We start from the raw sequence: 17,204 nt of genomic DNA on the forward strand, positions 1-17,204 counted from the left end.
ACCGTAACCCTACTATGAGATCATACTCATGCTATTCGGCCTCTTATCGTAGCCTGTCTAGAATCGACCTGGCAATAGGCTCCGAACATATGATGACCAAGGTAAAGGACGTAGAATATCTGGCCCGCAGTATTTCGGACCATGCACCACTGAGAGTGGAATTAGACTTTGGAGCGGGTGATAGAGAGAGACCAATATGGAAAGTCAATCCATTTTGGTTAGAATTGGTAGGAAGTGAGTTGGAGGCGGATCTACAAAGGTTCTTAGAATACAACGAAGGGTCAGTCCCGCTCCTTGCATTATGGAACGCCATTAAAGGCGAAGCAAGGGGCTTACTATTCGCCCGCATCTCCAGGTATAAAACCAAATCCAGGGAACTGCTGGTGGAACTGGAAAAGCGCGTAATTGCGACAGAGGGAGAATTTATAGAGTGCCCAGATGACAGCTCCAAAACTAATTGGGAAGAGGCCCAAGCCTTATATAAGGACCATATATTGGACAGGGCGTCATATAAGAGGTTCTTCTTGAAACAACAATACTTTGCAGAAGGGGAGGCCGCTGGGCATCTACTTGCCACAGTGGTGAGAAGTCAAATGAGTAGTTCCCATATCCAAAGTCTGTACTCCATAGAGGGACAAAAGATAACAGATGATGCGGGTATCCTTAAAATACTGCGAGAATTCTATGGACATCTGTACAAAACTAAATTAGAGAGATCCCCTGACAGGATAAAGGAATTCCTGGAAAACATTAATATACCAGTCCTAACGGAGCAGGCCAGGGAAAAACTGGAGGCCCCAATTACGCTAGCAGAATTAGAAGAGGCAGTGAAGGCTCTCCCGAATGATAAAGCCCCGGGGATGGACGGGCTGCCAGGGGAATTCTTTAAGAAGTACCAGGAATTCCTGTTACCACATTTGTTGGCGGTGCTTGAAAAGGCAACGGAGGAGGGTAAGCTACCTACGTCGATGCGGGAGGCCATAGTGGTAGTGCTGCCAAAACCGGGCAAAGACCCGAAGTACCCAGAGTCATATAGGCCAATCTCACTTCTCCCAATAGACATTAAAATACTTGCTAAAGTCTTGGCAAATAGGAGGTGGTGCAGGGTCTGGTGCACCCGGACCAGTCCGGTTTTATGCCCAATAGATCTACTGCTACCAATACACGTAGACTATTCACTGCCGTGCAGATCTCCTCCCAGGACACCGGCTCAAGAGCGGTCATCTCTCTCGACGCTTCCAAAGCCTTTGACAGCGTTGAGTGGGAATTTTTGTGGGCAGTGTTGGGCAGAATGGGTTTTGGGCCCAAATACGTTGAGCTCACTAAGCTTTTATATGCGGAACCTAGGGCACGTGTCAGAGCAAACGGAAGGCTATCAGACAGCTTTGTATTGGAAAGGGGGACAAGGCAGGGCTGCCCACTATCCCCCCTCCTTTTTGCACTGGCCATAGAGCCATTAGCGTGCCAGATCAGAGACGCCCCAAACATAGTGGGATTTAAATGCAGTAACACGGAAGAACGGGTTGCTCTATACGCAGACGACCTTCTGCTATTTCTAGGGGATGTATATAATTCACTGCACCCAGTGATGCAGATCATCACGGAGCACGGCAGCCACTCTGGTCTCAAAATTAATTAGGACAAGTCAGTCCTACTCCCGGTGGATGGGCTGGACCCTGAAATACCGCTTGACTCTCTTTCCCTTAAAATAGTTAGGGAGTTTAAATAGTTGGGGGTGGTGGTGTCCAACAGGCCACAGGAATACGTGCAGAACAATCTGATACCATTACTGGACAGGTTCCAGGTTCAAGTGAACACCTGGTGTAAGCTACCATTAACAGAAGTAGGCAGATGTAATTTAATCAAAATGGTTTGAATGCCACAGCTTCTCTATATTATCCACAATTCCCCAGTATGGATACCTAGGAAACACTTTTACAAAGTTGACACAATATTTAGGGGACTAATTTGGAAAAAAGGACACCCCAGAATTAAACTGGAATCCCTTCAGAGAGGAAAAGAGGACGGAGGCCTTGCGGTACCTAATCCCTGGGTATACTTTATTGCAGCACAGCTACAAAACTTCCGGGGATGGGGCACAAGAGAGGAATACGGAGTAGGGGGACGGATAATTGCGGAAGACTCACCATGGGACATACCCATACACGTTCTTGAAGCTTGGCAAACTTATTAGGGTACACCAGATGAGGACTAGACTCCCTGCAACTCTTCCCTCTACCCCGCCTTCTACATGTTTTCCAACTGGCTACCTCCCCCCCCAGTTACCTGGTAAAGTCCCTCAAGCTTTGGTCCCTTAACCCCTTAACGACTTGGCCTTTTTTAGTTTTTTCAATTCCATTTTTCACTCTAACTAACTAACTTCAAAAATCTATAACTTTTTTATTTTTCCACATAAAGAGCTGTGTTATGGCTTATTTTCTGCGTAACAAATTGCACTTCATAGTGACAGTATTTAATATTCTATGGTGTGTAATGGGAAGCGGGAAAAAAATTCCAAATGCAGTGAAAATGGTGAAAAACCACATTTGTGACGTTTTTGTGTGGGCTTGGATTTTACAGCTTCCACTCTGCGTTCCAAATGACATGTCTACTTTATTCTTTGGGTCGGTACGATCACGTGGATACCAAATTTGTATAGGTTTTTTTTAATGTTTTCATACATTTAAAAAAATTAAAACCTCCTGTACAAAATATTTTTTTTTTATTTTGCCATATTCTGGGGCCAATAACTTTTTCATCCTTTGGTGTACAGAGCTGTGGATAGTGTCATTTTTTCCGAATTTTGATGCCGTTTTCAGTACTATAATGTTTGGGACGGTGCAACCTTTTGATCACTTTTTATTAATTTTTTTATATTTTTCAAAATGGCAAAAAAATGCCATTTTCGACTTTGGACGCTATTTTCCGTTACGGGGTTAAACATAGTGAAAAAACATTATCATATTTTGATAGATCGGGCATTTTCGGACGCGGCGATACCTAATGTGTTTATGATTTTTACTGTTTATTTATTTTTATATCAGTTCTAGGGAAAGGGGGGTGATTTGAATTTTTAGGTTTTTTTATTATAATTTTTTTTTTTTCAACTTTTTTTTATTTTTACTTTTACTATTTTTTAGACTCCCTAGGGTACTCTAACCCTAGGTAGTCTGATCGATCCTATCATATACTGCCATACTACAGTATGGCAGTATATGTGGATTTTACTCCCCATGCATTACAATGTGCAATTAGCACATTGTAATGCATGGGTTAAAACGAAGTAGCCTGTCGTGACGTCATCGGGGAGCAGCGATCCACGACAAGATGGCGGCCATCTCTTTGAAGCCACTGGCAGCATTGCCGGCGGCGATCGCGGAGAAAACTCCCGCGATCGGTGCTAGCACCGATCGCGGGTGTTACCGGTAAGCCTTTGCTGCAATATGCAGCAAAGACTTACCGGCTATGGAGAGGGCTCAGCCCGCGAGCCCTCTCCATGCACCGGGACCCGGCGCGCGCCGGGAAGGGGTTAATCCTAAATCCCACTTTGGACACTGCACCACTTAGGATCAATGCACACTCTGATTGCTGTTAAGTAGGTTATTTGCCAAATAAGCCACTGCGTTCACTGCAACAAGATCTGACTGAAAACTGTAATTGAACAATGTATGATGCAAATAGTACTAAATAAAGTATTACAATATGTTGCTGAAAATGCAAATGGTTCTAGTACTGGTCCTTTAAGGTATGACTATATGATGCTGTGAATGCAAATAATATTAAGGCTGCCCTGCACTACAATCAGGGATGCATCTACTATGAGGCAAGATTAAAATCTTGCTTCAGGCGACAGATACCAGCTCCTCCAGGGGGCTGCACCACACTGTGCACTCTATTTCTACAGTTTCAGTATTTGGGGAACTGAGTCTCGGGCAGTTCTGCATCACCAAAAACAAGATCTGCCTCCTCCCACATTATGGCAGTCAAATGCTGCAGAGCAGTGTGTGCAGTTAGTAGTACTGCCCTCCACTTTGAGCACTTGCTGCCCTGACTGCAGCCTGTAGCAGACGCTGACATTTGCTGTGCTTCTCCAGGCAAGGGAAGCTTCTGGCAGCTACCCCTCTGCACATCGACGTGAATGAAGCCTAGGAGAGGAGGTGGAGCTGCAGTAAAGTCCGGAGCAAAGCAGTGTGAGCATAAGCCTTTGAAGGAGTGGGATCTCAAGTAGAGAGGAGCGCTGTAAGTCCCTGCCCTGTCTGCTCACTACATGTTGGAAGGAGGTCAGTGAGTTGTGTAGCTGATCCTTGTATGTTTCAAGCTGACAGCAGCTTGTAGCTAGTGACTGTAATTTTATTGCTCAGTTTTCCCCCCACAAACACACACACACAGACCTGATAGCAGAGTCCCCCCAGTTCACTATCCCCCCTATTCCACACACTTTTGTATTTCCCTCAGTTCAGAATCCTAGCTGTCTCCTTCACCTGCCACCTGTGTCACATGGTGCCTTTTTTAATGCGTTGAAAACGAATGCGTTTTTGCATGTTTACCATGTGCATGGCTGGTTGGTTTTATTTATTTTTGGAAGTGTAAGCAGCTGTGTTAACATTTTCACAGTTGCTTACATTTCCAGAAATAAAGGAAAACAGATTCAGACTAGCCAAACGCATGGTGACCAAAAACTCATACGTTTAAAATGCACAGAGAATGGACTAAGAATGCACTGTGTGACAGCAGTATAAGGGTGTGTTATTGGACATTTCTTTGAATGTTTTAGTGCATTTTTAAATGTTTTCTTTGCGTTTGGCAGTTTCACAGCTGCTTACATTTCCAGAATAAAGAAAAAAACTGATTCAAACCAGCTATACGCATGGTAAACATGCAGAAACACATGCGTTATTAAAACACATTTATTAAAACACATGCACTTTTAGTGTGGTCCAAGAACACACCATGTGACAGCACCCCAAGGGTGATGTCACACATGGTGTTTTTAAGCCATTTTTGGGCCGTTTTTAGTTAATGCATTTTCAGATTGTAAAAAACGGATGCGTTTTTGAAAACGCATGCCTTTTTGTCTGGTTTTCCGAATTTGCGCAATTAAAACGGACTAAAATGCATGTGTTATTTAATGCATGCGTTTTTTACGATCTGAAAACACACTAACTAAAAACGGCCCAAAAAAGGGCTAAAAAAGCCATGTGTGACATCACCCAAAGGGCATGTCGACTTTCTGGATTTTGGCACAGAAATCTGTCTCATATCCCTCTCCTATTGGTGTCTGTTACCAATTGCATGTGTTTCCTCTGAAATCAGCACCAGCTGGTTGCAAAGGGTCTGAAACCTGATTAGTTGGCTTAAGCCGGCTTGACAAGCTGTTGTTCTTCCCTGGGTGCTGAATCCGCCATGTTTGTTATGCACCCGAATGTTGCAGATGGGTTTGTTCAACATTATTCCTGATAACAAGTTAAAGGGCTATTTGTTGGGATTTTTGTCTGCTGTTGTTTAAAATGTCTCTTCTTTTTGCAGGGGAATACGGTGGAGTCTGAGCACTTATCTGAGTTGACGGAAGAGGAGTATGAGGCTCATTACATCAAGCAGCACAATCTCAAGGGTTTCTTGTGGTTGGATGCAAAATACCTTAATCCTTTCTTCACACGTCGGCTCACACAGGAGGTAAAAAGGTGTATGTGTAGCTGAGTTACTGTAGTTGAGGAGGTAGAAAGGGTTTTAAGTAGAGGCAGGCCAGTGGGAACTCAGGGAGTTAAATGCATGGTTCAGATCTTGTTTTAGCGTAAAAAGGTTCTGGTTCCTAGAGGGCTGGGCTGACTTTTCATTGGGGTATAAGCTATATTCTTCAGCACTTAACTTGCACCTGAGGGGGTGCACATCACCCCCCTACCACCACCACCACCACCACCACCACCATGGTATGTTTGTGCACATGGAGTTTGTTGACATGAGCTGGGGCTTCTAATCTCAAGACAGAGACTGACCCGAAAAACAAATCAAACCCAAGGTTGCCACTAGGAATTTCGGAACCCCTGACTGGCAAATTTTGTGGGCCCCCATTAATTCCCCATCTTATGTCAGTTTAGAAATTTGGATGATCTCATGTTTAGTACCTAAAAATTGTAATGTAACAAAGCTTGTTACATAAAAAGTACAACATTTCTAAATATATTACATGAGGACTACACCAAAACCAATCATGCTATATAAATCACAGGCTACATGCGCTCAACGGTGCTGGAGGTTGGGTTGCGGTGAGTACTTTTGACATGTACTAACAGCTCCCAGGTTCCCTCTTGCTCTGGTCTGGCTTATTACGCTGGTTCTATGTGACAATGTCAGGATCAAGGGCAATGCAGCTCCAGGAGCAAGAGTGAATCCGGTTGCAGTGAGTAAATGTCAGATCTACTGTTCTTACTGCTCCCAGGTCTCCCCACTGCCTTGGGTAAAGACGTCTGCACATAGTACCAGCATCAGAAAATATAGCAAAGCAGCACACAGAAAGAAGAGTCAGTGTGGTGCAAGGGGAAGAGGAGGCGGAGAGGTATTTGTTTTGGTTTTTACTGATCTGAGGGTCTCTTGCATTATAATGCATTATAAAGATCAGCTCTAGGGCTCTCCAGCTTTATAGATAAGCTCTAGGGGTCTCCTGCATCGAAGATTAGCTCTGGAGGTATCTTAAAATATATAAAGGCTATGGGGGTCTCCAGTATTACAATTAAAAGTTATTGGAATTTGTATGACAGGGTTAAGGGGTAAATATACAGCAGAGAAAAAAGACAGTCATAATGAGAATAATTAGAAGGGCTGGTATATGTAGGGTAGACACCTGAGAGTAGCATGAACCCATGCAATGGTAATGGAACAGCAATGCTCGTGCCAGAAAATGATGAAGCTTGAAAACGATTTGACATCTAACCACCAGTCCTTACCAGTATTGGGGATGATTGTGCACCATGTCCGGGGATGACTGCCGCCCCGATGCGCGTTTCAGCTTGTATTGAGCCTTCATCTGGGGGTGGCATCATCCCGGTTAAAGGTAGCCGCTGTCATATTCTCGCGGGAGGGAGCGAGGGTCTGGATCACGTGGTCGCGGCACGATCGCGCATGCGTAGTTGCCGTCCAGCCCGCTCATGCGCACTGTGGGTACAAACCAGTCCGTGCACCTGAGGAGCCGATAACAGGTAAGTTTTTGGCCGGAAATATAGAAATATCAATTCCTATGTGATTGCGTGCCTAGTACATTAAAGTGACAAGTGCCGATTTTAAAAGCGAGTGTTAATATGCGAAATGCACAATATAATACATATGAATGAATAAAGTGTCAGTGCTAAAGATGCATTTTGACATGATATTAGTGTGAGACATTTCTATATCATGGCTGAATACAATTCATAAATTACTACTTAAATTAAAACAATCCAATTGGTGAAGCAATATTAAATACAAAGGGAAAAACAAAAAAATTATAACATGATGAAATAATGATGAATACCTCACAATAACCATAACATCCATCATTACTGTATATAGAATGTCAGATATATCAAAAATAACATTGATTGTACACTTAAAAATATTGATAGTCATTGTTATTTATATCTTGACAAATAATGGTGAGTTGAGAGGGGTGCCAGGTGAAAGTGAAGGAAAAAGAAAGGGAAGGTGAGGGGAGTGAAGGAAGTGAGTGAAGATGTGAGAATGAAAAGGGAATTGAGTGATAAATCTAAACAGACCAATTAAACTTTATAATGCACAGTTGATATCATATCATAAAACTAAAAAAGAGAATAAAATGAGTTGATTATTTACTATATTGTGTACAGGTTAAACGTTCCTGCACAAGATATTACATCCAAATGTTACCATCATGGCTGTGGTTTGTCCATATTATTATGATCTTATGTCATGGTTGTAGCAAGCCAGACAGCAGTATATTAGTCCCGGAATATTGACTCATATACTCCTCAAATGTATGTACCAAAAATGTAAGGAATTGTGATGTATGTCTCTTGACAGGTTGGGACCTATAGACTTTCTGAAAAGAAAAATCGTTAAACAGATAAAATTAACACAAGATACGTTAAAAACAAGTCCTATATTAATGGACGCCAAACATGTTATGTGGGCATGACACAATTAAAAATTTCGAATTGATATGATGAAGTATGTGGAATTGGTGGATTACTGGAGAAAAGGGGCGAAGCTAATGGTTTCGTTGAGGCCTTTTGGATAAATTGTATAGAGGGTCCAGATCCACCGCGTTTCGTGTTGAGCCAATTTGTTTTTAATTGAACCGCCTCTGATCCCCAACACAATTTTATCAATTCCCCCGAACTTTCAGTAGCCTGGGGTCAGAGTCATGTTTAATCTTGAAGTGGGCCGCTACTGGTTTACCCTCAGGGTCGAAATTAGGGTCGGACGTAGCCTTGATGTCTCTCATATGTTCTGTTACCCGGATTTTCATTGCCCGGGTTGTGAGGCCTATGTAAATAAGATTACACGGCCGTGTCGCATAATATACAACACCTTTTGTGTTGTATGTGATGGTATGGGTAATCTTAAATTCCTTATCGCCTGCTGAGTTGGTAAAATTAGTGGCATGTTCCACATTGGGGCATGCAATGCATTTACCACAAGGTTTGCATCCCCATGACGGAGGCTTTGCCCCAAAGATTGTTTGCGTTTTACCTGAGACATAATGACTCCTTACTAGATGGTCATGTAGGTTTTTGGACCTACGAGCAGTCACGGCGGGGTACGGTGTAATATATTTTGTTAAGGTGGGGTCACACTTCAAGATTGGCCAGTATTTTTGTAATATTTTGCGCATTTGTGGCCACTGAGAATGGTAAGTGGTGATGTATCTTACCTGTTCAGATGTTGTTTCTTTAGTTCTTGGTACCAACAGGTCTTGGCGTGCTGTTCTTTTTGCTCTCCAGTACGCTTTTTTGATAGTTCGATTACTATATCCCCGTTGCTGAAAACGTGACCGTAGGTCGCTGCCGTGTTTCTCAAAATCTTCATCTGTCGAACAAATCCTTCTGATGCGCAAAAATTGACCGATAGGAATTGCTGAGATTGTTTGCTTCAGATGTGAAGAAGTTGCATGTAGTAATGCATTAACTGACGTCTGTTTCCTGTAGACATCTGTTTGTAAATAGCCTTCAGAGTCACTCCTTATGGTCACAGCTAGAAAAGGAATACTGATTTTATCTGCACTGTAAGTCAGTTTAATGTTGTAGGGATTGTCATTTAATTTCTCAAAAAAGGTTTGTAAATCAGTCGTGTCACCTTCCCAGATGATCAGGATGTCGTCGATGTACCGAGCCCAAAAGAGGACCCGGTCCATCGCGACATCCCGCTCACCCCCCAATAGGTCCCTCTCCCACAGCCCCAGGAACAGATTGGCGTATAATCGCGCGCAAGACGCCCCTCATTGCTGTACCCTGGAGCTGCAGGAAGAAGGACACATTGAACACAAAAAAGTTGTGAGATAGCACGACATAGCAAACAACTGCATTAAAAATATAGAAAAGCATGGTGTCAAATTTTCCATTGCTAAAAAATATTTTACAGCTCTGAGACCATCTTGATGTCTTATGCTACTATAAAGTGACTCGACATCACAGGTAACTAACAGTGTATCATCCTCAACATGGATCCCGTCAATTTTACGTAGGAGGTCCATGGTATCATGTGTATACGATGGTAGATTAACTACCATTTGCTTCAGGTAGTGATCTATAAACCTACTCACATTTTCGGTAAGGCTTCCTCTCCCCGATATAATCGGTCGTCCTGGTGGTGTTTTCGGATATTTAGGAATTTTCGGCAATAGGTACATGGTTGAGACCACTGGATCATCCATCTTCAAACTGTCATAGACGTCACTGTTGATTATTTTGTCTTTCTGTGCCTGTAAGAGTATACTGTTCAGTTCATTCTTAAATTGTGACATAGGATTGAATGTCAGACGTTTGTAACAGTGATTGTTATTCAACTGTCTATAGGCCTCAGCCTCGTACATTTCCTGCGGCCACAACACAACATTGCCGCCTTTATCCGATTGTTTGATAACAATGGATTTATCTCTCTATAGGTTATTGATACAGTGTCTTTGGGTATTGGTTAGGTTGTTATTACTTACCTGTCGATCTAATCTTGTAAATTCATATGTAACTGTTTTGATGAATTGATCAACCGCTGGGCAGATATTCAAGCTTGGAAATGTTTTTGATCTTTTTCTTATGCATTGTGGGACCCTGATGTCAGCATTATGCTCTCTTTGTAGCTCCTCCAAGATCTTAACAGCTTCAACCTCCGTTTGCGTATCAAAGATATCCCTCGTGTCTTTCGTGTCAAACCAATTTTTGAAAACCAAAGACCTCCCAAATAGATGAAGGTCTTTTACTGCGGAAAAAACATCAAAGTTAGTGCTAGGAGAGAAGGTTAAGCCCCTTTCAAGCACTTCAAGTTCAGTGGCGGTCAATACGAGTTTAGACAAGTTGATTACCTTGAGTTGGTAGTCATTGACAACACTGCGAGTTTCCGGACGTCGCTTATTGATGTTCTGGGATTGGCCATATTTTCGTTTCGTCCCTTGGTTACTTTGTCCTCTCATATTTTCACTTTGATCGTTAGTGGAGGTTACCGATGATACGGACGAGGATCGACTAATTGTGCGATCTGATCTTGCATATCTTTTATATCGTCCTGGACGTGCCCACTGATAAACTCTGTTTTGAGAGAAGTCATTCTGATCACGTACAAATTTCCTTTTCCCACTTTTCAAATTCGGTCTCCGATGTTTGCTCGAAAGTATTACCTTCTTCCTGAGTATGTAAGGAGTTTAGAGTTAAGCGGGTGGACTCTATCTCCTTATTGATGTTTTCCAAGGTGGTTTTATTATCTTCAATCAGGAGACGCATGAATTTTTCGGAACACTCTGTGCATGATGCTTCCCACTTGGATATGAATGTCTCATTATCGATTTGAAACGATGGGAAGACTTGTACGCGTAACCCTCTAGGGATCAGTTTCAATTCAACATATTTCTCCAGAAATGCACCGTTCCACCAAATTTTCATTCTCCTATGTAAAAGATTATTTAAAATTCTTTGTGTCGCGCTCACATTTACACGTCCTGCCATATCTCCACCAGACCCTGTGTCGTTGAAAACATGATTTAATTTAGTGTGCCAGGTCTGTTCCCTGGACAGAAAGTTCATGGTGATTCCTGTGAAAACCACAGCACATAAGTCAAATTAAGAATATGACAGCGGCTACGCATGCGTGGTTATGCCGTGATTGCGTGGTCCAGACACTCGCGAGAATATGACGCGATGAATACGCTCCTATTGCTTCAACTCCTCCTTATAGGTGACCTTTAACCAGGATGACGCCACCCCCAGACGAAGGCTCAATACGAGCCGAAACGCGCGTCGGCAGTCATCCCCGGACACGGTGCACAATCATCCGCAATACTTGTAAGGACTGGTGGTTAGATGTCAAATCGTTTTCAAGCTTCATCATTTTCTGGCATGAGCATTGCTGTTCCATTACCATTGCATGGGTTCATGCTACTCTCAGGTATACTCTACCCTACATATACCAACCCTTCTAATTATTCTCATTCAATTTGTGTGTCCGGGTATGACTGTCATTTTTCTCTGCTGTATATTTACCCCTTAACCCTGTCATACAAATTCCAATAACTTTTAATTGTGTTTATGTGCTTAATTCTACATAAATAAAGATTGTAATTTTTTACACTTACTTTTGATATTGTCGTATTGCCTCACTCTTTTCTCCTCATCATTAGGGGTACTATAGGCTTTGCATATTCTACATTTGTGTGGGGCACCTATTTTTGGTGTAATAACCTGTACAGGACTTATAACCATTTACATAGTTATCCCTGTACATTTTCTGCTTTCAACTTCTGTCTTAATAGGGTCTCCAGTATTATATCCCCACTCGGGGATTCTTATTAGTGACTGCACTGGGGGTTTTGGACTGCTTTGGACAATCTCCATTATTATTATTGTCTGGTTTGTGCACTTCTCTGGGGTCTGTAGTATTTAGTTTCTGCAGTGGAATTTGTGCTGTGGATATGTGGAAGCTGGCAAAATGGGCAGGGAAATGATTGATGAGGTTTAACGTAGATAAATGTAAAGTTATGCTCTTGGGCTATGGAAACAAAACATGCAATTATGTACTAGAGTCAATTATTTGGTAAAACTGCAGCTGAAATAGATTTGGGGGTATTGGTGGATGGTAAGCTTAATTTTAGGGACCAAAGCCAAGAAGAGCCAGGGATGTACCATGAGAAGAACCGGTGCAGAACAAAAATATCTTGGGCCACATGTATCACTCGTTTTTTCTGTTGTTTTTGCGCCTTTTCATTCAGGCGCACCGTTTTTGCGCCATTTTTGCGATTAAACGTCAAATTAGCCGTGCAGCAAAAATAACCAGCTTTCCCTCATCTATCTTACCAATCCAGATGTTTTGCTGCGCCTAATGATATTCATCACTTGCAACGTTTTCATTTAGGCGCAAAAACGGGCGCAAAAACACTCCAGCCCGAAGGTGGCGTTATCTGAGAAGAAAGCACTGAGCCCCTTTGCAGAACAGCTCATTTCTAGCAGCAAAGCTCAACCAGACACTGGAACATATAATAGATACATTAGATACACTGCAGACAGGAGCTGCAGACTCTATTTACAGTTCATCACCTTCTATTTACAAAACATTCTGCAAAACGCTGAGCTCACAGCAAGAGAGCTAAGAACTTTGCAGAACTTTGCAGAAGTTTGCAGAATGTTTGCAGAACTTTGCAGAACTTTGCAGAATGTTGCAGATACTACACACAAGTGTCCCCCATGTAATTCTGCACAGTATCACCAGTGTGTCTGAGGGGGATACAGTGCAGAATTACAGGGGTGCAGCAGGAGACCAGCACTGGGGGATCCCCTCCAGGAGAAGCCACTGCTGAGGAGGTCACTGGGTGCAGGGTGTCACACACCTGGGTGCAGTGGCGTAACTAGGAGAGTCAGGGCCCCATAGCAGATTTCTTCATGGGGCCCCCCTCCCCCTTAGGGTGCAGTCACACGTTGCAGTTCAAACTGCATCGCAATCAAATTTGAGGGGGTTTTAGGTGCAGTTTTGTTAATTTAACAGGTAAAAGACATGAACTGAATGATTTCATTTTATTTTAAATGGGAAAATTGTTCCACAAATGCCTTTCACTTGTTAAATTAACAAAACTGCACCTAAAACCACCTCAAAACTGACTGTGATGCAGTTTTAACTCACCGCACCATGAAAAATATTCATACATACACACACGTTTATATAATCACACACATTTATACACTTAAATACACACACAGAAGATTCTACACTCACTTTTATATACTCGTACACACATACATACGCATACACATATGCACACATTTATGTACTCATACATACATTTATACACTAATACATACAGTATATACAAACTCATACTGTATATACATAAAGTATATATGCATCAAAGTTGTATATACAGTATACTGTTTATATACATACATATAGCATACAAACATCATATTCTTTTACATACGGTATACATCCAATGTGTATACACATACATGCAGTATAAAAACACCATATACACACACATACTGAATCTACATACAGCATATTCACACATACATACAGTATACACACATAATGCATATACATACAGCATATTCACATATATACAGTAAATACAGCAGATGCACATGGTATATACAACATTTACACAAATACTGCGTATACATGTAGTATATACACAGCTACATATGGTATATGGTATATACATACATACATACAGCAAATACACACACATACAGCATATACACATACATAAAGTATATACTGTACAGCAAATACACATACATACAGTATATACTGTACAGCATATTCACACATACAGCACATACATACAGTATATACACACACATACATACAGTATATACTGTACAGCATGTACACATACATACAGCAAATACACACATACAGCACATACACACATACATACAGTATATACTGTACAGCATATACACATACATACAGCAAATACACACATACAGTATATCCTGTACAGCATATACACACATACAGTATATCCTGTACAGCATATACACACATACAGTATATCCTGTACAGCATATACACATACATACAGCAAATACACACATACAGCACATATACACATACATACAGTATATACTGAACAGCAAATACACACAAGTACAGCACATACACACATACAGCATACATTCATATAGATATACATACATATATAGGTACTTACATTTCTTGGAGACCGGCTGTTGTGGCATCATGCCAGCGGGTTTCTTCTGGCTGGTAGATGGCTGTGGCATCACGCGGGCCTACGCGCCCGGGGAGTGACGGAAGTAGTAGGCGGCTGTGGATGGAGTGAGGTCGGACAGCCGCGGACGGAGTGGGCCAGCCGCGTACATACTGGGCTGGGCAGCCGCGGAACGGGCGGCCACAGATGAGTTAGAACGGGCGCCCGCGGTTGGAGTAGGATGCCGAGTGGCCGCCGATGGAGAGAGTTGGTCGGCTGCCACGGACGGAGTGGGCCGGGCGGCCGCGGATGGCCTAGGCCCGGGGACGGCAGCAGTTGCAGTAGACCGAGTAGGCGGGCCCGGCAGCAGGCTCGGTTGAAATGGCCGGGCCATGCGTGCCGCTGTTGGAGCTGTGCCTGAATCTAACATTGCGCCTAAACTGCACCAAAATTGTGCCTAAACTGTTTTAAAGTAAAGTGATTAATAAGAGGCAGAAAATATACTTATCACAGATAAGTAGCTTGTGATAATTCTGGCAAAACTGTGCGCCAGAATTTAGGCGCAACTACTACACTTAGGCGCACAAAAGTGATAAATGTGGCCCCTTGTGTTATGGGGGAAAAACATTTAATTCTTAAAAGTTGGACTTGATGGACTTGGGTCTTTTTCTATCTTTATATACTATAATACTATGATACTGTTGTTAATGCATGTAGGGTTCTGGTTACCAGTGCGTCACAGTTTTGTGATGTTCGAAATGCATTATAAATCCATATATACAGGCAGTCCCTCAAAAAAGCCTAGTTTGTATAAATTCGATCCCTGGCATGCGGCTCGATGTAAGGTTCTGACTGCAGCAATGCACAGAGCCATCGGCACGATCAGGCTCTGATATTGTACTGTGACAGATGGTCGATATCATCAGTACCCTGTCACAGCAGCCCCTGTATGAAGTGCTTATACTCAGGGGTTAGAGGCATGCCGGACGATGCTAGGTACTTCCTCTCAGCATGGCCTTAACAGTGATCCTACAGGTTTAACTAATTGCATTTTCTTCTCAGTATTGCACTTAACTTCCAAATATCTTTTGTCCAGCTCATACCACTGGAAACCCTAAATCAATATGTGGGTTTTCCTGGGTACTGACATACTCCATAGGTGGCAACAATCTACAGGCTGGGCACATGGCAGGGCTAAGAAGGGAAGGTGCGGCAGGCAGCATTATGTAAAAGCCATGAAGAGTACCATGAAGTAACCACGAGATTACATACATAGTTACATACATAGTTTATACGGTTTGAAAAAATTCATTCCATCATTTTCAACCTTGGAAGGTATTTTATGAGGAAGGATTTAGGGGAAACAATTCTATATAACTTTGCCATAAATGTTATTTAGGTGTAAAAAGGCATCTAGACCCTTCTTGAGGCTCTGCTGTCCCTAAGGAAGCCTTAGGAAGGCTATTCCACAGATTGACAGTTCTCACAGTAAAAAAGCCCTGTCACCTCTGGTGAGTAAACCTTGTTTTCTCCAGATGGAGACAGTCCCCCCTTGTCTTTTAATTTATTTAACCTGTTCCACCATATTTTTTTGTATGGACCATTCATATATTTGTATAAATTAATCATGTCCCCTCTTAGCCGTCTCTTTTCCATTGAACCAAATGTATAGTGGTGCATCGTGTGGCGCACCACTATTGGGGAAAAAATGTACGTACATGGCACTGGCACATTCTTTTCATTTAAAGTAGGATCCGTTTATTTCCAGAAAACAAGACAATGCATGGAGCACCTTCTTTAGGTGCTTCCTCACCTAAAAATTATTATTCTAAAAATAATAATAAAATATATGGGAAGATATGAAAACAAAGAGGTACCCCCATGTGTGGGGGTGGTAGATAAGTTGGGCTATGGGGATAATTGTAGGTTGTGGCTATTATAGCTAATCTTATAAAGTTTTCCTGGTGCCATTATAAGAACAGTGACAGTTACACTTTTTAACACATAATTTACATAAGTAGGGTGATTTATAAATCATGATTATCTCAAAAAAGGAACATTATAATAAATATGGAAAGAAAGATTTGGATCCATATGATGTAAGTTTAATATCTAGAAGCGACAAGATTTCTTCACTATAAGAACGGTAAATCTGTACTGCAGCTGGTAACAGCAGAGATTCCAAAAAGCTTCAAACAGGGCCTAGATGCTGTCCAACAACAAAATTACAATAATGGTAGCCTTATAATATAGAAACGCATAATAATATCAATGATTATTTTTTCTTGTCCTTCTACAATTCAGGATCTTCATCATGGCCGTATACAGATGAAAAGCCTCACTAATAAATGGTATGAGGAAGTGCGTCAGGGGCCCTCCGGATCTGAGGATGAAGATGAGCAGGAACTCTTATAATAACAGGCAGATTTAATATTTAAGTGGTCAGTAATTGTCTTGATCCACTCCAATACATTAAAACAACACACACACTCAGATACAGTGGTATTGCAGTAAGATCTGAGTGTGCTTTTTTGAATGTATTTTTTTTTTCAAGAATTAAAAAATAAACATTTAATTACTGTATATTGCTTGTACGTGATTTATAAATAAACAAATGATAACTGTGTATTCAATATACTTTTGAGTTCATACTATGCTACCTGTACATGATTTTTGTAGTGGATACAGCTACTTAAAGTAAATCTACCCTTTGAGTTCATGCATCATGAACCATACATACCTTGAGAATGCTGTAGTTACAGTGATGCAGGCAGATGTCTTGTTTAATCGCTGAGCTGTGTGGTTTTGCTGAAAAATCAGTTATAAAATTATGATAATGAAGCTCTGT

General features: G+C 41.8%; 1 protein-coding gene across 3 annotated transcripts in view; it reads left to right on the forward strand.

Moving 5' to 3' along the window:
- Positions 1–16,984, forward strand: part of SLC9A8 (solute carrier family 9 member A8) — a 508,958-nt gene extending 491,974 nt beyond the window's left edge. The window contains exons 15-16 of one of the 3 annotated variants that reach the window (XR_011847693.1): positions 4,095–4,239; positions 5,527–5,663. Coding sequence is in view for 1 of the 3 variants with exons in the window: in XM_072110528.1 (XP_071966629.1) it covers positions 5,527–5,673; positions 16,661–16,771 (258 nt within the window). In the remaining 2 variants the exon portion in view is untranslated. Of the gene's footprint in view, positions 1–4,094; positions 4,281–5,526; positions 5,674–16,660 lie in introns of those variants that run through there. The other 2 variants (XR_011847692.1, XM_072110528.1) reach the window with 2 other exon arrangements.
- The last annotated feature ends 220 nt before the right edge of the window (positions 16,985–17,204 follow it).

The sequence above is a fragment of the Engystomops pustulosus genome, chromosome 6 (assembly GCF_040894005.1).
Source record: "Engystomops pustulosus chromosome 6, aEngPut4.maternal, whole genome shotgun sequence".
Lineage (NCBI taxonomy): Eukaryota > Metazoa > Chordata > Amphibia > Anura > Leptodactylidae > Engystomops > Engystomops pustulosus.